Consider the following 24,237-nt stretch of genomic DNA (forward strand, 5'->3'; position numbering starts at 1 on the left):
GCAGGGTGCGTGTGAATGTGAAGTGCAATCAACACGTTCGTCCATAACGCTGTGGCCTTTAATGAAAATATCGGCGACGTTTCGGACAATGGCCCTCATTCATAGCACGAACAGTGGACTGAGTTCAATTGCAACCCTACGCCACAGTCCGTTCCCGACGACTGCTGTGCTTCTGCTTCTTGGCATTATCCCCAGTCCTGTCCTCAGCCACCATCCCCACGTCCACTCCACGATCCTTCACATACCGGTTCACCTCTTCACATCCCCTCTGCTTAGCCCTGCCTCTGGCGCTCCCACGTTCACCCCGTGCGGATTTCCTCTCTTCTCCTTGTGACGCATCACGCTTGCCACCTGAGTCGACTTTCATTCAGTTCGCCTGAGATGGGCACCAGCGCTCCCACTGTCTTCCTCGTCTCTTCATTTCTCATCCGATGCAGTCTTGCGCATCCCTGAGATCCGTCTGATCATCATCATCATCTTCATTTTCCATGGTACACAACCTCTGCTCCTCCGTGGGATTTAAGAGTCCGTCGTTCAGACCCGCACGTCGATAGCACTCTGCGACAGTTGCGTATAGATTCGTCTTCTCCCGACAGCGCGGTAAGTGGAAGAGAAGTGGCAATAAAACACAAAGGGATTGGCGTGCGGCGCGTGGCAAGGAAGCTGAGCGTCCCGCTGATGTGCGACCCCCTCCCTCCCCTCCCTTAGGATGGTGGAGGCGTCACGCAGGGCGCGGTGGGGGGCGACTGGCATGGGAGCTGCAACCTGCCCGCTGTGACCACCTCCTCCTCCCACCTCATCCTCCCACCTCCTCCTCCCACCTCCTCCTCCCACCTCCTCCTCCCTCCTCCTCCCATCTTCTCCCACCTCAACCTCCCACCACCTCCCACCTCTTCCCACCTCCACCTCCTGCCACCTCCTCCCACCTCCTCCTACCACCTCTCGACCACCAAGAAAATTCAAATGCAGGGCAGCGGTGCGGAGGAGCCGCCTCAATTGGCGCTCATCCGTTGCGGGGGCGTGAGGTGGCGCGGGAACCAGCGGCGGCCAGAAGAGGGGGCGAGGAGGGGAGACGTCGCCCACAGCTCGTAATGCCGCTGAGGGCGACCATCTGTTGGTGAACGCGCTTGTGTACGCACACACGTGCGTGTGTACGCATGCGCACGTGTGTGTGTACGCACACACACGTGTGTGCGCGTGTGTACACACACGTGTTTGTGTGTGTTCAGTCTAAATAGACAACGATCCCCCTTATAGCCGCAATAGACTGTGTGGGGCAAGTGCTGTTAGCGAGTAACACCAATGAGGCCGGAAAAAACACACGAAAAAATGGGTGGCTAGTATCATGCCCGGCCACCTTTGTCTTCCGAGTGGCGATGTTTACACACCCCACGAGACACTAATTTGAGGTCGAGTCTACCTAGGGGAGGCCCAGGACCGGTGCAGATAATCGTCACCGGTGTTGGTGGCCGTGAGCGGGAATCGAAACTCGAATTACCGAGTTAATAGCGCAGTGCGCTAACCACTGCACCACCGCTCCCCCACCACCTGGGAGCGGTGGTGTCGTGGTTAATGGGGGTGTTTGTCTTTGTCAGTCTGAAAGAAAAAAATTCCTCGGGTGTTTACTGCGAATGCCATGGGCACGGTTGTGTCAAACCCGATCGACTGGGCCTACGCTCTCTGCAGGGAAATTGCTGTAGTAGAGTGCGGTGCGGTATTGTGTTATGTTCAACAAGAGTGATTGATTTTTTTTATTTTAATGTCACTTGATTTCCGCGCACGAGGAGTCGCCGTTGAGATTCGCTTCGTAGCGCGCGCGCCCTTCCCGAACAACCGCCCTCGTTTTTCGCGAGAACAGCCACAACAAAAACAACCCCGCGGTGTTAACTCCACCACATCTAAAACAACCCCGCGCCAGTGGTGGAATTCACGGTCGCCACGCCTGAAGCAAAACTTCGTGCCAAACGAGCGAGGGACCGCCGCTCCACGTCTCTGTCCGCTCTCCGGTGTCGTCGCGGGCGTGGGCCCGCACCTCGCGCTGCGTCGTCACGCGGCGGTGGGGGGAGGGGGGGGTGACGAGCGCCGCGAGAAGTCAAGGCGCGCGTTACCTTCGTGATGGCACAAGAAACTCCCCCCCCCCCCCCCACCACGCCGTGATGGTGTCGTGGTGCGAGATGGGATTGGATTGAGGCCAAAAGACATTGCCTCCACACCGCCGACTCCCCGCACTCCAAATGCCCCCCACCGCCCCACCGCCCCCCCCCCCGCTGCCCCCTACTCAACTTCCTCAGTGTAGGCGCCATACGACCGCACCTCATCTTTAACACGCACACCTGTACCTCATTACCGCCGCTCGATTTCTCTCGCTCTGGACCTTCCGCCCTCTTGGCGGGAGGCAGGAGGGGGGGGAGTTCTGTTTCTTGCCAGGGCCCTAATCTGGAACCCTGCGGCTCCGTCCCATCCATTCCCATCCAGCGCAGCTGAGTCCAGCGGCCTCACCCTCAACGCCACGCTGGTGGCGCCCTCCAACTCCCACCCACGTCTTTACATTCGCGGGCACCGTGCCCGTGCGGATGGGTTCGCGTGGCCTTGGTGCTCAATGCCTCGTCATCATCATCATCATCGTCGATGATGATCAGACTACTGTTGGATGAAGGCCTCCCAATGCCGTGAGGGTTGTTTGACCTACTGTTCAAGGCGCTGTCAGTGAAGAAGTATGGGATCAGGATTGATTCATAAATCACTCGCCAATGAAGTTAGCCGCCGCCGGGAATCCGACTCAGGTGGCCGGGCTCATAGTGCAACGTACGAACCATTGCGCCTCCACTCCACCTTGCGTCCAGAAGTTGAGACTGAGGGTCTGGGCTCGCGTGCGCCACACGCAGCCTGTCAGCTTGAGACTCCCATCTCGTCCTGCTGCATGGCGGCCGTGATGTGGCAGCACAGCAAACAGGTTCGTGAACTCAGCTGTGACGATCGTTGAGTGTTTATCGGCGTCAGATCCCCGCGGGGTTTCTCCCGGACGCAGCAACACGCCCAGAACCGCGGCATTGGCCAAACACCCACGTGAGACGGAGTCCAGAGACTCCGCGAGCCTCTCCTGGATCAACAAACACCATTATTAGTTACCATTATAAATAAATGTGTCTTTTTATTATCACAAATGGCTTTTAAAATTTATTTGTCCACGGTTTGTTGTTGGGGGCCACATACATTGTACAGAGATATCAAAATACAGCAGGATGCGTACATCACACGTGTACGTACGGCTCGGGCGACTGTGGAGGCCGAGGGCGGGGAGCGAGAAGGGGGTGGCGAGACAAATGCGGGACGATGGCCACCAGCCTCGACAGAACACAGACGGGACTCGCGATGCAACGTGTCCCCTCCATCATCCCATCACCATCGCAGCGGCGGTGTTGGGGTACACACACACACACGAGGGCTTAATTCATCACTGGGTGTTTGCCAGGTTGATGTTCGACTGGAATAGGCGGCACACGACTTTAGTAGCCACAGCCCTGGTGAGAGAGGCATACTGGATGCGGTGTGCCGTGTGTGGAAATATTTTAGGGGGTCGCTAAGCTGGACAGACCCGGGTGAAATTAAGCCCTCGGTGCAGCCTCGAGCCACGCTCCCACTTGGAGGCTCACACCGACCGAGAGCCGCAAGACCACGCCACTGAGGACTTTTAAAAGACAACGCCAGGTCACGACCCCTTGTGACACCCGCACCGCCGCCGCGTTCCTTCCGCCTGCGTGACACGCGGGGAAGTGCCGGACGGACGACGATCGAGATGAGCACCTCAGTGGGCCAGATTCACGTGTTGACGACACGGCGCTGCGACGCATCGCGTTGTGCGCTCTCGTTGGCGACGGAGATACAGGCGCTTGTTTGCCAATTGATATAATAATGATGATGATTATTCACAGCCCTCTGTCAATTCACTGCTGGATGGAGGCCTCCCCACGCTGTGTCACTCGTGGCCGTCGTCAGAGCGTACGCTGGTCAGTGTGGGGTGATGAAGGGCGGCGCTGCGACACTCAGGACCGGTTCAGATATCATTCGCCACCGACATTAGCTACGCCCGGGAATCGAACTCGGGTGACCGGCGTCGAAAGCACGGCGCGCTTAACCATCGCGCCGCTTAATCGGCCGTTCACGTCAATGTGATTCTGGCACCCGTATATGTGCGGTCATGTTGCCAATTGACGAGATCGAGTTGGGCGTTCAACAGCGCCGCCGGCGGCGTGGCTCCTGTAAGTACCCGGAGGGTGTCGGCGTCAAGGAGACACGGGCGTGCGGGGGAGAGTGCGAGTCTCACCGTGCGTGCAGGTGACGAGCGCTACGCTTGGACAAGCAGCAGATGGTCCGCTCCGCGCTGCTTCGGGTAGCGAGCCCACACGGCTCTGTGCGGGGACCCGGGCTAGCGAGCGGGCCATGGTAGAATGACCCTGACCGAGATGCCGCATGCTGGCGATGCAGAACATGAGCTGTCGCTACGGTATTTGTAGGAATGCAGCGAAGAGCTTGAGGAGGGTTCCAACTCTACCCCGGGGTTTCCATTCTTGGGCGACAACGCATGCAGGCGGATTCGCTTAGTGCCTGGATTTATCTGGCAGTGTTCTCACAAAGATACCCATCGACTCACGTCGAGACCCACAGATCCACACAGAGACACACATAGTCACATGTATACCCACATACTTACATAGAGACCTTGAGACTCACAGATACCCACTGAGCAACTGGAATAACCTGGCAGTGGCTTCATCGTCGGCGCTTTCTCCAGCAGAGGGGCGTTCGATGCCCACTCAGCTTCCCAAGAAACAACATTTGCTGGGAGCCCAACACTGGTTTCATCAGCACCACCATCATCATCATGATGCTATTTTTATGTTGAAATCATTAATAATCCAACTGCGCGTGAGATTGGAAACAAAAAACCCGGAGTGGAATTTGTAAACCTCCTCAACGCGGAGCCATGAGTCCACGCTGGGCAGGACGCACTGATCAGGTGACATGGAAAATGGATGGAAATGGGCACCAAGATCCCGTAGGGGGCATTCTGGATCCCATCGCCACCACCTTCCCAAAACGCGATGGCACCGCTCTCAGACCAACGTCTGGGCCTGACCTTGGGGCGGGCCCTCAGCCAACCACGGCGAGACGGAGCGCGGGCGCGCATCAGCGGACGTGCCTCGTACGTCAACAGAAGCTGTCGGCAATACCAAAGGGCTTCTGATCAGGCATGCGGGACACGAAGGCATCATTTTGACACTGGGCTTAAATCGAGGCCTTTGAGCTGTGCAGCACAGAAGTGGACACAATTTCAAATTGAAGAAAACAAATTCAAAGGGAAACCACAGCAGGTGCCGATCAATCAGCGATGATTCTACTCTGCCGACGAGGACGCGCGGTTTATGTCGGGCACAAATCGCTCCGTGGGGCAGGAACGCGGGGTGCGTTTGTTTCCATGAGCCAGCCGCGCAGAGTGCGCGCGGATGACTCGCGGTCCACCCTGCTGCGTGTGGCTGCGGACGGGAGATCGATGCGGATGCGATGCACATTTGGGGCGACCGTTGTCCGGTTTTTTGACGGCAATAGCCCGAGTCGCGACCGAGTCCTCACAAACAAAATGAACGCCTGACGCGTCTTCTGAGTTTGTCTTTTTTCCCACTCAACGAGTTCTTAAATGGCCGTCGTACAACGCCAGTTATAACGCAAATGAACCGGCGAACGCATGAACAAACGTCGAGAACGCGGCGCCGAGACGGCGGGGAGGTGGAAATAAACGACAGAGGCGGTGCGCACTACGATTATGAAACACATGCTGGAGCCACGGTCAACACGCGCTCCCCATTCTCCGCTGTCGTAAAACCTTTCCACGAAACATTCCTAATTCCACTTAATGTACAGGTTCAATAAAAAAAAAACAGAAGCGACCGTCATGCTGGGGTTTCAACACAAACATCGTTACATTCAGATCACATTTTGTTTGTTTAAACATTCAAGGGTTGCACAGAAGAGAAAAACAAGCGTCCCCTTTCATCCCCCTTCGACTTCTCGACAGCGATGGCGCACGACGCGCGTACCGGAGGGGCCGCGGCGATTCGCAAGTTCGCCGATCGGCATCGTTCCGCTTGGCGGAACTTGCTCGGGGGGAGGGGAGTGGGGAGACGGGGGACACCAACGCACGGACGCACGCACGGACGGACAATCCACCAGACGGACAACGGGAAATTCCACATCGCCGTGCGCACGACGTCATCGGATCCCGCAGCCGCGGCAGGGCACGGCCACGAGCCCACGACAAGACGGCAGGCAGCTCCCCCTCTACAATGGGCATTGAGCGAATATTCAGCTTGCATATTGGTATTGTTTGGCCTCTATCTCTCCCACCCACCAAACTGGCACTTCTGTTTCCCCTCTCACCTACCCACCTACCTCTCTCTCGCTCTCTTCCCCCAGATAGTCCAATGCATTAAATTACAAGACAGTGTATTATTGATAAATCAATTGCTTGCCAAGAACATCTCACACAGATTGTTCTGTGCACAATAAACATAAATTGCACCTAGCACATCTTCATAATTAATCACGGCTCGGCGGGCCAGACGATTCTAACAAAACGTTACCTGCGTGCGTGCCGCGTTTGCAGTGCGTGCCGCGTGTGCAGTGCGTGCCTGTCTGGGCAACGGTGGCGGTGAGGGAGGAGGGGGTAGGGAAGCCCGGTGTTTCCATCACTCGGGGTCCGCGAAACAGCGCACCGCTCACTCTGCCCGCTGTAACGATTCGAAATCAATGCTGGCACAAGCAGCAGACGCTATCAGCAGCCGCTCTGACTCAACACAGACAGTGAGTGTCACGTGAAGCAAGAAAGCCACACCGATGTTTCTTCCGTTCTGCTTTCCACATTATTGAAATTATTACCAGCGCTTCGTTTCCCACAGTCATAGTTTCCAGGTCGCTGTCCCGACAGGATTTGGCTGCACGTGACGAGAAGTATCCCCACGCCGCAGCGATAGGGATGTACTTGATGTGGTGTGCCGGGTGCAGAAATATTTGCTGGCTCGCTGATCCAAAAGAGACCCGGCTGAAATAAATCTCTGATCATTATTACCTTATACTTATGATATATTACCGTATAATCATGATATTCCCATTGTAATGCTATCATCCCGAGGTGGCCAGCAGATGGGAGACCTTGCGTCAGCACCAGGGGACGTCGTCGCCCCGGGCTTTGTGTCCCACCTGAAGGGTGCTGCTATTAATAATCTGCAAGATGTTGTCAATTGACTACTGGATGAAAGATTCCCGACGTCGTGTTAGTCTCGGGGGCTATTTAACCACACTTCACCACCACGGACGGCCCAGCGCTGCTTAAGATATCGCCGCTCCGAACCCCACCAAACAAAAATTGCCAATCCAAACTGAGCACCATAGAATAGGAACGTGACAAATCATCAATTCATCGATTAAAATCAATTACCACGCGCAAAGTAACGTGCATTACAATGATTTCCATGATCTACGATGTATGCAAATTGCATGCAAATTATATGCTCACCTTACATGTCGGCTAATGGGGCGCACGAAACGGTACAGAAACAGCAATGGGAACAAAGACGGGAAACGCGAGTCAAGCCACGGATCAAATTCCCAAATCTCCGAGATCGTGAGAAGCCATCTCGAGACCCACTTCGCTGCCTCGCCACGGCGGGGGCGACGGGCGGTCAGCCGACTGACCGGCTGCTTCTCACGAGGCCCACGAGGGGTCCAACCGCGCCTGGCCACCACTTCACTTCCCCGTCCTCCGACACGCACTCTGACCCCGGGCCTTCCGTCCTGGGCCCTTTGGCTACCGCTCGGACCTTCCGGGGCCCACGAGGGGTCCAACTGCGCCTGGCCACCACTTCACTTCCCCGTCCTCCGACACGCACTCTGACCCCGGGCCTTCCGTCCTGGGCCCTTTGGCTACCGCTCGGACCTTCCGGGGCCCACGAGGGGTCCAACCGCGCCTGGCCACCACTTCACTTCCCCGTCCTCCGACACGCACTCTGACCCCGGGCCTTCCGTCCTGGGCACGTGGACCGCGCGGTCTCTGCCAACGCGATTCTGAACGTCACTTCGGCCCACGTCAACCCCCCCCCCCCCCCCCACTAAATGTGAACGGTGAACACTGGCAGCCACATGTGGGGCTTGTCTCGGGGCCATCGGTTACCCTGGGACAAGCTGTGCTCAGAAACGTGGCACGTGGGGGTAACCCAGCACGGTGGGCAGGGTGCTGGTCGGTTTTGTTTGATCGTACTTCGCAAACATTGGCCCTCAAATGAAGAAGCTACAATGGTTGATTTACAATGAACCTTCTTCACCATTTCTCCGCTCGAGAGACAATATACGTGATAAGTAAGGGCCATTGCCAGAAACGTCGCCTATTACATGTTTCTATTCATTTCAGGGCAGTGTTATTGGCGAACGTGTTGAGTTTGTGTCGTGTCACTGTGCACCGCTGCCAGTGCAGGACCGCAGTGCGCGCTGTGGACAGGGGGCCTCGGGGAGAACGCGTAATCATTGAGGTGCAGGCAGCAGAGGTCGGCATGTGACGAGCGAGCGAGCGAGCGAGTGGGGTGGAGTGGACGCCGAGCCGCCTGATCGCCCTGTGCCAGTCGGTGCCGGCATGAGCCATCAATTAGTGGCGTCATCAGAGAGCTGGCTCAGTAGATGGGCGGGTGGCTGGATGAAACTATACACTTAAACACTTATTTATTTTTCAAGATGAGCTCCACTGAGCTACACAGCTCTTTTTCAGAAGCGACCTGGCCACAAATGATAGCTCAACGAAGTGGCTTCTCAAGTGGAAATTTATAGCAGCCAAATATTATTCGCGCAAGTTTCCAAATGTGCAGAGAAAAACCTTAGGACCCCGGAAAAAAGTCCACACGATTACGGGGAGAACATGCAAACTCCAAATATACAGGCGTCAGGGTCGGGATGGAATCCACGACCTCCTGTCTACTAAGCAGGGTAGTTAACATCTTGCTACCATGGTCTCCAAGGTGACTGGCTGGCTGACTTGGTAGCGGCTGGTAAGATAGATGGATGATGTGCGGTTAGCTGGGTGATTGGGAGTGTCGAGGGAGAGTGAAAGGCGTGCGAGCTGCGTGGGTTGATGGGTAGATTATTTGCTTACTGGAGAACGGAGTGAATGTGTGACTGACGGGCTGAGTCGGCGAGTGTCTGGCTGGTTGGTTGGAAGACTGGCAAGGTGGGTGGCTGAACGAGTAACTGGCTGTGTGATGGTGAGAATGGTGGCTAACCGGCTGGCTGAGTGATTGGATAGGTCGGGGGCCAGGTGGTTGGCTTTACTGAGACAAAGGGGTAGAGATGGGCAGAGAAGAGCGGTTTGTGTTGTGGACAAAGTCCAATGTTTGAGCAGGGAAGCATTGTGGGACAATCCGTGCCATGTTACACCTTAGCCCACCTTCCACCCACATCCTGCCAGGAGAATGTATGCAGCAATTGGCACAAGTGGGAGGGGGAATAGCGTAAAGGAGCATGAAGGCAGAACCTGCACGCTCATCGTCAGCCAGGGCCTTTCCACTGCCGAATTAAAGCCTCACCATTGTCAAAATCCCTCAAGATCTTGCTCCTACATATGAGCACATTCTTTCCTTTCACTGTCATCACATCACAAGTCTCGTCCATCAGTCACCATTGTGTCCTGCCACTGTACGTCCTGCCCCCACCCTGAGTTTCTCTCCTTAGTAGCCCACGTGACGTCTATGACTTGCATGTGTGTCTCTGATCCGCGTGGTGTTCCTTTCTCTGCCCCAATGTCATAATCACGGAGAAATGAGTTGTGATGACACGAGCATTATTGACACAACAGCACTTGTGCCAGTCTAGGTGCACTTTGAGGCCACGTGGATGTGCAATACAGTATACGTGCACACAACGACGCGTGCATGCGTTATCTTTATTCACTTCTTGTGTTGGCCCTTGTCAATCCACTGCTGGATGACGGACCTCCCCACGCCGTGTGTCGGTCATGGGGGTTGTTTGACCATACTTCACCACGTCGTGCTGCATGCTATTACATACTAAGGATGATAGCGGGGATTGGGGAGTGGGGTGGAATTTGTTGAGGCGATGTCGACTTTACTGCTGTGATTGGAGCGCAGCGGGGGAGGGGGATTGGGGGCACAGGGTGACGGAGGGAAGTGGAGGGAGTGGAGGGGGGAAGGGAGGGAGGGAGTGGAGGGAGTGGAGGGGGTAGAGTGGAGGGAGGGAGTGGAGGGGGGAGTGAAGGGGGGGGGAGTAGAGGGGGGAGTGGAGGGGGGGGTGGATGGGGTGGAGTGGAGGGAGTGAAGGGGGGAAGTGGAGAAGGTGGAGTGGAGGGAGGAAGTGGAGGGGGTGGAGGGGGTGGATGGGGTGGATGGGGTGGAGTGGAGTGGAGGGAGGGAGTGGAGGGGGTGGAGTGAAGGGAGGGGGTGGAGGGAGGAAGTGGAGGGAGTGGAGGGGGTGGAGGGGGTGGATCGGGTGGGAACCGCACAGGGCTCAGCAGCTGGGCCCTGCATGCGTGCACCCGTCCGGCATAATTTCATCTGACTCACAAATTAGCAGCCTGCGGTCTCATCTCCGAGGAATGCGCGCGGAATGTAATGAGTTCTTTAAGTGAGCTTGAGGTTGTAATGACGAAGCCCAGGTGGGGGCTCTCTGGGAGCGATCCCTCTCGTCTCGCTGGCAAGCGGCGGCGGTGTTTCTCGCGAGCGCGCGGCTGAATGCTTCCCCAGCGAGCCACTGACCAGCGATGGTGAAGTATGATCAAACAACCCCCCCCCCCCCCGCTATTAACACATACTCACCTAAAACCATCATCTCGTAATCCTCCAGCCATGGCATCAAGGAACAGCCACCGCCAAGAAACGACGACGTCTAATTCCCCTTCATCCTCCTGCTCATTGCGCCGCCACCCCTGTGGTGCAGGAGCGTGACCCGTGCCTCGTAACTCTGCAAATGCATCTGTGAAGACTGTCGCGAATGGAGTACACGACCGTGCTGCTGCTGCTGCTGTTATTGTACTGCCCCTGCACTCTTCGGCAGCGCGAGCGGCCGTGCAGATGCACACGAGTGTAGCTGGCCATTGAAGTCGTGCAATTGTAATTACACATTATATTGTTTTACATTCTGTACCGCATCTCTTTAGCTACTGCACACACACACACACGGACGTGTATGCGAATTCTGGTCTCTCCCCAACAAGACAACGAAACGCTCCTCAAGAAACATCCAAATGGGAGCAAGCCCCTCTTTTGAAGAGTATTGAGTTTCGTTGTGGCTTTGTCGACTGAATGAGGAATTATTATCATTCAGCGCTACTTGTGCGACGAGGGGTGTCAACACCAGCACCAACTACAATCCTCTCTTACCCCCCCACCCTGCCACTGTTCCCCTCTCGACAAACAACTCTCCGTCTTCTCCCCGCAATACGAATACGCACGCTTGGACACCAAACTCTCGGCCGTGTCCCAGCCGGCCCCCTCCCTCGCCGCGGGGAAGCCGCCGGCGGGAGCAGCAGCACGCGGCGCTTCGCAGCGACCACGACGCTGGCGCTGGGCGACGCGGGAGCGATAGTGACGACGACGACGATGATGATGACGACACTGGGCGGACTGCAATCGAAACACCGACGAGAGTTCCACGTGCACAACGTCGCCACACGACACGGAGGGGTTCCACAGGCAGACCACGGCCTAGCGCCCGGACGGAACACGGCGTGGGGGGGGGGCGGTGAGGGGGTGCCAATGAATGAAACAAGACGCACGATTTATTTATCTTTCCCAGGATCTGGGGGGCGGGGGGGGGGAGAAAAAATAAAACACAGAATACTCAACTTCATATTATTTAGCTCATTCATGCGGTAAACACTAAACTTCTCGCTGGACAGGTGTACAAATTATATACACGTATTTATATTATAACATTCTTTTCTTTATCTTGACCCTCGGTGGACTTTGTAGTTTACAGAATATTGCTTTAAGTGGCAAAGCAATGCTCCCTCTTGCGACGGGAGGCCCGCCCGCCCGCCCGTCACCCTGCTTGCCGTTGTTACTAAGTGTAAGTGACCGGCTGTCTGACCTGACTGGATTAGCCATCTGCCTGCCTCGCTGGGCTAACAGACGAAGCCGTTCGGGGATGGCTGTGGAAGTTTGGGATGAAGCGTCAATTGGTCTCGGCGCGGGAGCATCCGTCTGTCCAGCAGCTGTGGCCGGGTGCGTCGATCAATAAATAAATCGAGAGTAAATCGATTGGTTCTCGAGTCTGGCGCCAGATGAGTCGCGTGCTCTCGTGACACCTCGGGGTTCGGAGTTCAGAGCCACAGGAAGAAACGCGTTCGTCATTGACCGCATGAGAAGAGGCGGTCATCGGCTGAAGTCTGCTGCTCACCCTGATCAGCAGCAGCAGCAGCAGCGATGAAATCCGTGAGCAGCAGCGATGCATTAGGGGTCAGCATCAGTGGAGTAGCTACCGGGAAGAGGGAGGGGGGCGCATGGAAGGCTACGAGGAAAGGGGCAGCAACGTTGGACGGCGCGGGTTCCATTTCATTGCTTGCACCGGGGCCCATGCCGACCGCGTCGCGCCACTGACCACCGCATCGTCAGCCCTTGGCGGGGAGCCCCGTTGCCTTTAGCCGCGCTGAACCGCTGATGCGACGGAGCCAACAGTGGCGCGGGGAAAGATCGTCGACGCCTCCTGTGCGCGGCCGTCACGGCACGCACGGCGGTCCCGGCGCGGCCCGCAGAGCGGCGGGGGAGGCAGCCGAGGCGGGGAGTTGACGAGCTGCTCGTGGGGTTCAGGAGACCCCGGGCGTTGAAGCTGACTGTGGGCCGGTGGTACCAGTGGGCTGGAACGGAGGCAGGGGAGGGGAGAGAGAGAGAGCGAGCGACATTCACTAGAATGAACAGAGATTCGTTTTTCACAGAATATTTACCAGGCTGCTGATAAGACTGGAGTAGGTGGGTCCCGTGACTGGTAGCCACAGCCCGTAGCGAGAGAGATGGTGGAGGTGGTTTGCTGGGTGCGTAAATACTTTCCGGGTGGCCTGCACAGCAGCATTCCCAGCAATTTTGTAAACCAAAAAAAACTTCGAGTTACGGCGCGAGTGACAAAAACAATTAGAGCAATAACGATGAAAATAATTTACACTAATTGAAATAAGACATATTACACAATAAATCCATAACAACACACGGCTGTAAATACTCGTGTCGAATCGATGCCACCAACATAAGCGAACAATAAACACTTTTACGACGCTTTTATTAACGCGGCGAATGCGTTTCGCTTTGATTGGATTCGCAAACTTCGCCCACATATTCACGGCCATGCCGTCCACACTTTCAGAGTTAATTGCAGCAACAACAACAATACATAAATCACTGCCTTTAATTCCAACGTTGTTTTGTTTACGCGTTGAAAGCTGAGCTGTCTATGAATGGAAGTGGGTGGGGTGGGCGGGCAATATTCACGAACGTCAGATCGCCACCCCAAACGAATTCTACATCAACTGCACAATCTATTCACAAAAAAATATAAACTTCTTTACATTAAAGGGAGGCGCGGGGGAGGTGTTTGTTCATCGGCGGAAAAAGCCGGGAGGCCAATCCGGATTGGTACGCCACTCGCTGGCATTTTCCATTTCCCTGCCGACAAAAAGATCAAAGAGGGACTCCTCCGCTTTGATGTGAATTGGGCACGGCGAGTGCGTGCGTGTGGCATCTGCGTGGGGAGATGACAGGGAGAGGGAACCGTTGCTGGCACAGAGGATGCATCGGACAAGCTGTACCCCCCTTGGCTCGGTGCCCCCCTGAACGCGGCCCTCTGACTAATGCGTGGGGCGTTGCACAAAGGACGGTGGCGCGCGTGAAAAGTGGGGCAAAGCAAAGCAAAGACAGAGGCGCGTGTGCGCGTGTGCGCGTGCGTCCTTTAAGCAGCCGGTCTGGTTGGTCACGGATGAACGCGCACAAAACCTTTTAGCAACTTTCTGGTTTTTCTCAAGCAACCTTTGTCCAATCTTAATTTTAGAACTTTCGTGACTGCAGGAATTATTATTTGGTTCTTTCGGTTAAGTCACGTCTAAAGATAAAATAATAAATTAAATTAAATAATAGAATACGACGTTTGTGTTGCAATCGAAACGTCGTATTCAATTATTTAATTTAATTTATTATTTTATCTTTAGACGTGACTTAACCGAAAGAACCAAATAATAACCTTTGTCCACGTTTTTTTCTTCTCTCTTTCTCTCTCTCTCTCACCACCCGGTCGCCAACTCTGTTGATCGATACTTTTTTGGTAATTTCAATTCGCTTTCATTTTCGTGCAATTCCAGCGTCGAGCATGGATAAGTGCTTCGATGGGCGACCACCGTGCATGGCGCAGGCGCTGTGGGCTGTCCGTGGAGACCCGCGACTTACGGGGTGAATCGCATTTCGGTGGACAACGCCAGTCTGGCTGGCGTTTGAATTACGGTAAGCCCTGAAGCTCAGCTTCCCTTGCCCCCCGTAGGTGGGAATGAGTGTCTGCGTGTATCGAGAATAAATGGGGAATGAGAGGCTGTGAATCACCCGTGTGAAATGAGCAATTTGAACAAAGATCCACGTGGAATGAACGCACGTGATGAGGAATGAATGACCCTGCGGCAAACATCATCGATGTGCAACCAACTTCCTTGTGGAACAAACATTCGGCGTGGAACAAACGTCGGTTCGCTATGAACGTACGTGTGCATTTAAGCTCTGCGTGGGACCAGCATTCTCGTGGAACGTTCGATCGTAAGAACAAACGTTGGCGCGGAGCGAACGTGCGCGTGGATCGAGCTTGTGCGGAACTCACCGTGGCCCTTGCTCGCTCTCCGGGCCACGGCGACGCGGAGGGCAGGGGGGCACCCGACCCGGCCAGCCGCAAAACCTCTTGACGTGACGCAGAGTGACGACGGAGTTTGGTGGGATCTAGAGGTGGTTCTTGAGTGGCGAAGGGAGGGCGAGGGAGAACAGGGGTTGTGGGCGCGCTGAGTGAGGGTGGAATGTCACTGTCAGATCGTCGTGCATATGGTGGTGGTGGTGGTGGTGGGAGGGAGGGAAGACGCGGGCAGTTCGGGTTTATGGGAGGCATGGGGGAGAGGAGACGGAAGGAAGGAGTGGGGGGAGGGGGGCTTCTAGGCTGATGTCTGAGCACAGGGCATGACCGCATTGAGCGATCGGAAGCCCAGGATATTCTTGCTAGAACACCAGGTCCCCCAGAGGCTCCCCTGGTCCGGGGGGGGGGGAGCAGGGATGGAGCAGGCGGAAGCAAGGGAGGAGCAGGGGTCGGGATTAGCGGAAGAGGGCGGCAGGGGGCACACAGAAGCGACACAACACAAACACGCGCTCGCCGGCGCCAGCAATCGCTCCGCCGCTCGGCCGATTGCCTCGTCTGTCAGGAGGAGGGCGAGCCACTCGTGTGCCGTGCTCCCGTAACCACTGCGATTGCCTGGTGGCGAGCGATCCATCCCGAAGGCTGCGCCAGAGTGATCGCGTGTTGGCTGGCGAGACGTCCGTCGCTGTGATCCGCCCTCTCACGTCTTAATGGACGTGGGGCTATTTTTATCGCTTGTTTTTTTTATTTTACCTTTTGCGTTTCATGCGTGTAAGTAAAACAACACAGCAAGCCTTGTTGTACTCAGCGGTTCTGCCGTTCCGCGCTGACACATGGAGACACGCGATGACACGCGGATGACAAGCGGTGATACGCGAGGACACGTGGGTGACACGTGGGGACACACGGTGACACGTGGGGACACACAGTGACACGTGATGACACTCGCCATGTCTGCCTGCCTGCACGGGGTAAGCATTCACTTGGCAGCCCCAGTGACCCAGGGTGGTGGTGGTGGTGGTGACTCAATTTTATCTCTCGGTCGTGTTTCGCTTTCTCAGTCATCCTCCAGTTGCTCCTCTCGGGGTGACGTCACGGGACAAAGATATTTACATTTGACGTCACCCTGCGTTCAACAAAAAACGTCCTCCAGAAGATGACTGCATATAACTACTTTCTAAGATCCCGAGTATGACTGAGGAGTCGGCGCTACAGTCACGGATTGTTTAATCTATCTGGGTGGAGCTTTGAGCGTCACTCGATGTGTGCTCGAGTTGACTGCGGCAGGCTTGAACGCTCACTGTGAGTGCCGGCCAAACATACCGGGCGCAGTACCCTCCTGAAAGGGCTCAGCGACTTTTTCCTGAGAACGATCACAAGTTGATTAACCATTTAGAGCGCAGAGCCTATGACCAATTCAGCTGTAAATACACTCAATCTTAGAAGCAAAGCAGGTTTCGGCCCGCTGAGTGCGGCCCGCCTCACAGGTGACATCGGCAGCCGGGACACAGTCAACAGCAACATCAAATTCCGTACCGCATTGCTATGCTGCCTTCACCGAGCCACGCTCACCAGCGTGGTCAATTGTGCTCATTAACCACCCAAGAATGTACGGCGCCAAAGAAGTTCAAGACACATACATTCAGCAGCGGATTCACCAGAAGGGCCGTGCACGCTGAACACGCTAGAGCGCAGGGCAGGGCCACGCATTGCGCTGACCCCGAGTCGTGCGCGTCACGAGCGGAGCTGCGATCTCCGCTCGTTTGGGTAACCGATGCCTCTGCCGAGCATCGGTTCCATTGCCAACACGGGCATGAGTGGAGACAAAAAAACGTCCCACCTCTGCTGCCGTGTGTGCCCCTGGACGGGAGGTGACGGCAATGATGCGCATGCAGTGACGTCATGGATATCATCAGGTGCGGCCTATAGGAGGTTTCCCACCTCCGAGGAGGCAGGATTTGCTTCGAGCTATCGGTCGTACAACTCGAAACAGAGTCGAGTATAACGACGCCACCGACTGATCGTGACAGCCGTCGTCTCGAGCCGTCGTCTCGAGCCGTCGTCTCGAGCCGTCGTCTCGAGCCGTCGTCTCGAGCCGTCGTCTCGAGCCGTCGTCTCGAGCCGTCGTCTCGAGCCGTCGTCTCGAGCCGTCGTCTCGAGCCGTCGTCGCTCACGAGCTGTCCTCCCCCTGTCTCCTAACCCTCATGAGGCCGACGGGGCGGGCACCTCGCACGCCGGAGTGTGGCCCACGAGGGCCCTGCCGCGTAACGTCGTCGTGCAATCAGCGCCGCCGAGCTGCTGCTGCTGCTGCGCTCGCGAGCGCGTGGGGGGGGGGGTCGCGTTCTCCGGTGTCGGGGAACGATTAACGCCGCCCGCGCTCGACACGCGATTGATGAGTCCCAGCCGCCTCGCGTCGCAGCTCGCGGATTGGGTGTCGAGAGAGACGATACCCTGCGAGGCGGGTGCCGAGCGGTGGTTGTGCGTTGGGGTTAAGCGAGTGCCTGGGTGAGGCGTGGCAAGGCACGGTGTTGGGGGTAGGGTCAGGCACTGTGAGTGCTGTAAACCCCACAATCTACATTACAGTTTCGGCCGTTACTGAGTGGCAGGTGACATCTGAACCCCCCTCTGCTCGACGTGCACTGGCCTGTGTGGAGCAATATGCAACTGGGATCAAGCAACGCCCATGATCGATGTATCTGGGGTGATGGCGAGGGAGCCAGGAGGGCGGGGTCCTTCACCCGCAGTGGATTCACAAACACCGCCCCCCGCCCATGCTTTCCCCACCAACATTCGAGTCCTCAGCCACCACCGATTGCTTTCAGCTTGTGCCAAGTCAGCAGCCCGTCGGGGAGTCGCTCCTTTTCTGCGGCACTACATCACATCCCGAACAGACGGGGGGCGGGGGAGAGGTTGTGGGGGGTGGAGGTGGGGGCGGTGGGGGGAGAGCTCTTGCCTCGGCCAGGAGGTGCCAGTGAGCGATGGGCTTGCGTGGGTACGCCAGCATCTCGTTCCAGTGGTCGCGGCCCATCCCCTCCGCCTCTCCGCCCACCCAGCACACGCCGATCACCTCGTTGTGGCCCACCCTGCGGAACGAGACGTGGGGAGGGGGTGGGGGGTGGGAACGCGCGGTTAGCCCCTCGGTTGGCATCACGGCCGCCCGGGTGGTTGGTGAGAGAAAGGGGCGTAGAGGTCACAGGGGTTGGACAGATTCCACCTCGAGTCGAGGTGGAATTCTACCGACAGGGGTTGCGCAGTTGTGCTGCTGTGCGTGGCGCTCTCCGATGTTGCTCGGCGCGTTTATTTCTCCACGTGCTGCGAGCTCCATCGAGAATGAGCGACTCCCCACTGAGTGAAGGCGGACTGCTGAGAGGCTTCGACAATGCCTTGGTCGTCAGAGCGGAGATTGCGTGGAGCGGAGTGGAGTGAGATGAGAGGGGCGAGGTAGGAGAGTGCACGGACGGGGATCCCGGTGAAACGAGAGGGGAGAGGTCAGGCTGGGGGCGACTCCATGCGAGATCGTGACGGCGAATGTGATCGTGATGTCGATCTGGAACAGGATTGGGAAGCAGTGGAGGGAGATGAGTATCGGGGCCACGTGGTCGCGTGTGTAGGCGAGGAGACGGCGGAGGAGAATGAGCCTCATGGCTCGGCTGCTCCTTTTATTCCGAAAATGAGGAGATGTGGGGGGCAGGGAAGGAAGGGGGACTCTGTGTGGGTGGCAGGGGGGGGGGCTCAGGAGATGAAGAAGCAAACTGGCTGTGCGACCAGCGCTTGTGCGAGAAGGAGGAGGAGGAGACACCGGGTCAATGACATCGACCGGTAATTACCAGCATGGCTGCCCGGCCCGTTCTCAATTACTCAGCACCGTCACTCCAGAAAAAAATGTGTGATTGATTACCATTAATTGAGATTGGTCAAAATACAATTACAATTCCATGCTGCCCGGCATGAGAGCATCCATTAATAGCCGCACGTTTGCTGCTGCTTACGAAACTACAAGGTCATTAATTGCGCCGCATTAATGATACTGTACCACGGTGGTGATATGTTAACTCCCTCGCCGGGTATACAGGAGTTTGTGGGTTCGATTCAGACCCTAACGCTGGAGTTTACACGTCCACATGATAATCCACTTCGTTGAGCTATCATTTGTGGAAATAAAAGCTATTTCGCTCAGTGGGCAGTACCTGGTAAAATAAAATAAATAGTTAACGGTTAGTTACGTTCACATGGCCAACGTGCGTTTGCGTTGGTCCATGAGCGCAAATACAAAGGCGTCTCACGTCAAAGCGGCCGGCATCAGAGAGCAGGAGCGATGGCTCAGCTGGGAGCACTGAACACCCACACTGGCGGCACGCGACGGGAACGGACGCCCACATTTAATATTTGAATTCTCAGAGGTGAATTTTCGCCAAATTAAGTGAGGAATCAAAGAAATTGTGGTGGGATTTTTGCGTGATGTCATCAGGGACTGGGCTGAGACCATCAACTCCCTACCAGTTTAATCTATGGGAGTCTACGGTCTCTGTGTGAGTCTACGGGTCTCAACGTGAGTCTATATGTCTCTGTGTGAGCCTCCAGGTCTCAATGTGGGCCTACGGGTCTCTATGTGAGTCTACGGGTCTCTATGTGAGTCTACGGGTCTCTGTGTCAGTCTCCATATCTCAATGTGGGTCTACGGGTCTCTATGTGCGTCTACGGGTCTCAACGTGGGTCTAGGGTCTCTATGTGAGTATATGGGTCTCTATGTGAGTCTGTAAGTGTAATCGCTGTGGTGGTTGAAGCTGAAACCCGGACTGGATCCCAGGATCTCAACACTGCTGGCTCAACGTCTCTGACCGCCGAGTCACTCGGCTACCACGAGTCGATGGGCACAGCCACCCTAGGCAGGGTGGGGGAGCTGGGGGGTGGGGGCGTCACGGGTACCCACCGGTCGTAGTCGACGACGGCGATGATGAGGTTGACCTGGTCCATGTTCTCGGGTGGGATGTCGAACACGATCTCCTCGTTGTAGACGGGGTTGAGGGTGTTGCGCTTGGTCGACGTCTTCCGCTTCTTGAGACGTCGGCCCGAGCACATGAGCGACACCTTCACGTAGGGGTCTGAGTGCGGGCGGGGGGGGGGCACACGGGTCAGGGGTCGCGAGGACGCGAGCACGCAGGGAGACAGGCAAGTGAGAATACACGATCACGTGGAGATGGGGGATACGAGGATATGAGACATGAGAGAACAATAACTGAAGGGAAAATAAATAATAAATTCCGGCGTTTCAATCGCAACACAAGCAATCGTCATCAGGTAGAAAGATACAACCGTAGAACTGCTGAACAAGGTTCAGCAGAACAAGGTTCAGCAGTTATACGGCTGTATCTTTCTACCTGATGACGATTGCTTGTGTTGCGATCGAAACGTCGTATTTTATTATTGATTTTTTTCTACCTACGTGACTTTAACGAAAGAACCAAAGAGTATGGATTCCTGCAGTCACGAAAGCTTCAAATCAAGATGGAAGAACAGAAGAACATGTGGAATGGATGTGAGTGAGTCTATGGGCCTCCGTGTGAGTCCGTGTATCTCCCTGTAAACCCAGGGACTGAATTTCTCACTGATAGACTGCGGTCACGTGACTGAGGTGTCTCGCTAGACATCGCCGTGGCGAGAGCGAGGCATGATGAGCTGTGGTGTGCCGGATGTAGATGTATATGTAGTGACCGAGCTGGCCGGACCCAGATTACATTCAGCCACGTGGTAGTCTGTGGATCTCCCTATAAGTTCATGGCTCTCTAAATAAGTGTATTCATCGTTCTGTTAGTGTATGAGTTGATATGTAAGTGAATGTAAGTCTACGGGTCTCTATGTAAGTGGTTGGATCTCTGTGTGAGGCTGGCATCGCTGCCTCACACGTGCGCTCGTGACCCCCGTCCGCCCCAACCCCAAGGCCGTGGGATCCCCAAACGACTCCGAAACACGGGAGCTTTAAATCTGCCCCACCGCCCACGGAATGATTGACACGGTCCTTCGCTCAGCAGCTCGCGACTATAAATCGTAACGACCGCAGCGCTGGCGAGCGGCAGCCGCTCGCTCACAACTTCCATCTGACCGGCGTGAGATCCGGCAGATGAACGGAAAAAATACTTGATTTTATCTTACCTATACGTGTGTTATGCGTTAATAAATAAATTAAAGGATTGCTAAATTGTCAAAATGTGTAATTTATGTATTTACACTACGTTAAATATGTACGGGCATAATCTATTCCCCGGAGTTTAGCCGTGCAGTCATGTGTTAAATTAACTTGTGTTTTTCGCGAACCATATCCAGCCCCACTCGCCCAATCAATTGTTTTTTACCGCTCCCGTCAGTCACCCCCCCCCCCTCCAGCTTTGTGCCGCGAGCGTGCACGAGCGTTGTGTGTGGGCTGCTCAGGTGGCGTTGACGAGAGATGGGCTGATGTGGTACACAAGGCGTCCGGAGCTGAGTGGACTTGCCGATGGCCAGTACCAGCGGTGTCAAGCTCGGCCTATGTGGAGGAGGCTCGTGGACGCTGCTACTGGGCAATTTAGAGGCAGTCGTCCTTCAACAGCAACGGAGGACAGAGGAGCGACGCTCACAACAACGAGCGGAGCGTCAGGTGGAAAAAACTCAGCAAGTTGGCACAGTGGGGGGCACACGTGGTGTGTCTGTCAGTCATCTCAGTCAGTCAACCCATGGCATCTGGGTCTGTCCCATGACCTCCTGCTGACGAGCCTTTGACAGGTCGCGTGGCCTCCAAGTGATGAGTGTGTGATGAGAGTGTGGTGAGAGTGTGGTGAGAGTTTGATGAGTGTGTGATGAGAGTGTGGTGAGAGTGTGGTGAGAATGTACATCACCTGAGGCCCCCGTGATGTCCATGGCCTTCAGGTTGCGCGCCTTGATGACGGTGAGCGTGAGTCTCCCGGCCGTGGGGAGGTAGCACAGTGAGAACATCAACTCCCCCAGGTCCACCTTCTCCTGCACCGCACCACGCCACACCGGTAAGTCAGCATAACCAGCCACACCGTGCCACACCACACCGTGCCACACCACACCGTGCCACACCACACCGTGCCACACCACACCGTGCCACACCGTGCCACACCACACCGTGCCACACCACACCGTGCCACACCACACCGTGCCACGCCACACCGTGCCACGCCACACCGTGCCACGCCACACCGTGCCACGCCACACCGTGCCACGCCACACCGTGCCACGCCACACCGTGCCACACCACACCGTGCCACACCACACCACAACGCCGCCACCACAGCAGTGTTAGCGCATCGCACCCATGCGGGGTTTCATTTCAGCCGGGTCTGTCTGTGCGTGGGTTGCCCGGATAAAAACAAAGTTTGTATTTCCGCTCCCGGTACACCACATCCAGTACGCCACTGTTATCGTTAAGCATAGTGACAGTTTTGAGATTAAGATACACATGGGTGGTCTCACCGTTTGGCTATTTAACGGTTCAGTTTGTATTTTCCTGTTCTTAAAATAACAAACTGCTGAGATGATGATGATCGAACGAAATAAAATGAACCCAAAAAATCCCGACACCCTCTGGCTGGCATCACAGCGGAGCGTCGACGACGCTGACAGTCAACTCGCCATGTCCTGCCCCCTCGCCATCGAGACATCGGTGCTCACATCTCCCGTTAAGAGCCCTGAACCAGCGATGAGAATCCACACTCCTATAGAGCGGGCGCGTCTACTCATAGGACAACAACAATGTTGATCTTCCCCACAGAGTGGTACTCGTTTTATCGATCGCCGGAAGGATAATGGGCTGAGTCAACCCTCACAAAGGGCGATTTGAACTCGCGACCTTCCGATTGCCGCCGCCGTGACCCCTGCCGTGACCCCTGCCGGGTTCGCCAGCGCCCGTACCCTGAGCCGCACGCGGATTCCCCAGGGCTGGCTGGAGCCGGAAATAACCGAATCGATCAACCCTCTTGGTTTGTCATTTCGTTGTTGTGGTTGTTGTTCTCGCCCATCTATGTGCTGCTCGTCAATCCCGAAGCTCGTAATTCTCTTCCCCCATCGCGACGCTGCCACTTCGGCCGCCGTCGATGAATGAGAAGGGGGGGTGCAGGGCGGGTGAGCCTCGTCGACTGGAACGTTGGACTTCGCTCCACCGCGACCGCCGATCGCTACCGCCAGCGGCTGCTACCACCAAACTCGCCAGAATGATTTCCCCCTCCCCGTTGAGAGGGTCAACGTGGGACGTGAACAAAGGATGCGCCCCTCTGCTCGGAGTATTTATTTATTTATTTATTCGTTCATTGCCATTTCGCGTAATTGAGTTCTCAGTGCAGGAGACGCGATCCCGACTCCTCTCGCGAGCGGAGAGCTCTCTGGCTCCTGCGAGCTGTTTACAGCGCGGGGGAGAGATTGCCTTGTCAAATGATTTGAGGGCATTAATGTAAAAAAAACGTTTTAAAAGCTTCTTCGAATGAATAATAACAATAATAACTCGTCTTCGTGCTGTACACATCCTGCTGTGCAGGGGGCAGGAATGAAAAAGAATTTCATTGAATTCTGACTGCGTCAAGGACTCACGGTCCACAGTTCTGCCCCTCACTCCCCACCCCTCACTCCTCACTCCCCACCCCTCACCCCTCACTCCCCACCCCTCACTCCCCACCCCTCCCTCCCCACCCCCATGCCCCACCCCTCAGTGACTCGTCCCTCTATGTTGAGGCGGCTATAAACTCCACCCCGGGGTTTCCAGTCTCCGGTGACAACGCAAACAGGTGCATTCATGGAGTGGCTGCACGTCGCTAGCAATTGCCTCACCATCAGCGCTGTCTTATATAGAAGCCCATCACACGCAGACCCAGAGTCACATAGCGAGCCATAGCCTCACACAGAGACCCAGACTCACACAGAGACCCATACACTCCCACCGAGAATTGCAATGTGCTGGCAGTGGCCTCACCATCAGCGCTGTCTTACATAGAAGCCCATCACACGCAGACCCAGAGTCACATAGCGAGCCATAGACTCACACAGAGACCCAGACTCACACAGAGACCCATACACTCCCACCGAGAATTGCAATGTGCTGGCAGTGGCCTCATCATCAGAGCTTTCTCCAGCAGACGGGGGAACCGGTGCGGTGAAGCCCAACACTCCTGGCGCAGCATCATAACCATCATCATCATAATCTCCGCCCTCACGATGTTCTCGACTATCACCATCGCACGCCGGCCTTCGCGTTCAAATCATCAATCAATTGGGGTGGAGTTTGCAGCCTCCGCAACCGAAGCCGGAGCTGCGAGCAGCTGCCCCGCCTGG

The 24,237-nt window shown here is 55.8% G+C and overlaps 2 protein-coding genes across 3 annotated transcripts in view; one reads left to right on the forward strand and one right to left on the reverse strand.

Moving 5' to 3' along the window:
- LOC144933947 (uncharacterized) overlaps positions 1 to 8,814 on the forward strand; it is a 50,992-nt gene extending 42,178 nt beyond the window's left edge. The window contains exon 7 of the mRNA XM_078859288.1: positions 709 to 8,814. Coding sequence (XP_078715414.1) covers positions 709 to 778 — 70 coding nt within the window. The 3' untranslated portion in view covers positions 779 to 8,814. The remainder of the gene's footprint in view (positions 1 to 708) is intronic.
- Positions 8,815 to 10,442: 1,628 nt separating this feature from the next.
- Positions 10,443 to 24,237, reverse strand: part of LOC144933949 (synaptotagmin-9-like) — a 51,581-nt gene continuing 37,786 nt past the window's right edge. Inside the window, exons 4-8 of one of the 2 annotated variants that reach the window (XM_078859290.1) lie at positions 21,789 to 21,909; positions 19,850 to 20,021; positions 17,873 to 18,002; positions 14,899 to 15,026; positions 10,444 to 12,907 (exon numbers count right to left, since the gene is read on the reverse strand). In XM_078859290.1, the coding sequence (XP_078715416.1) occupies positions 15,015 to 15,026; positions 17,873 to 18,002; positions 19,850 to 20,021; positions 21,789 to 21,909 (435 nt within the window). In that variant the 3' untranslated portion in view covers positions 10,444 to 12,907; positions 14,899 to 15,014. Of the gene's footprint in view, positions 12,908 to 14,898; positions 15,027 to 17,872; positions 18,003 to 19,849; positions 20,022 to 21,788; positions 21,910 to 24,237 lie in introns of both variants that reach the window. The other variant, XM_078859289.1, reaches the window with a different exon arrangement.

Source organism: Lampetra fluviatilis, chromosome 8 (genome assembly GCF_964198595.1).
Source record: "Lampetra fluviatilis chromosome 8, kcLamFluv1.1, whole genome shotgun sequence".
NCBI lineage: Eukaryota > Metazoa > Chordata > Hyperoartia > Petromyzontiformes > Petromyzontidae > Lampetra > Lampetra fluviatilis.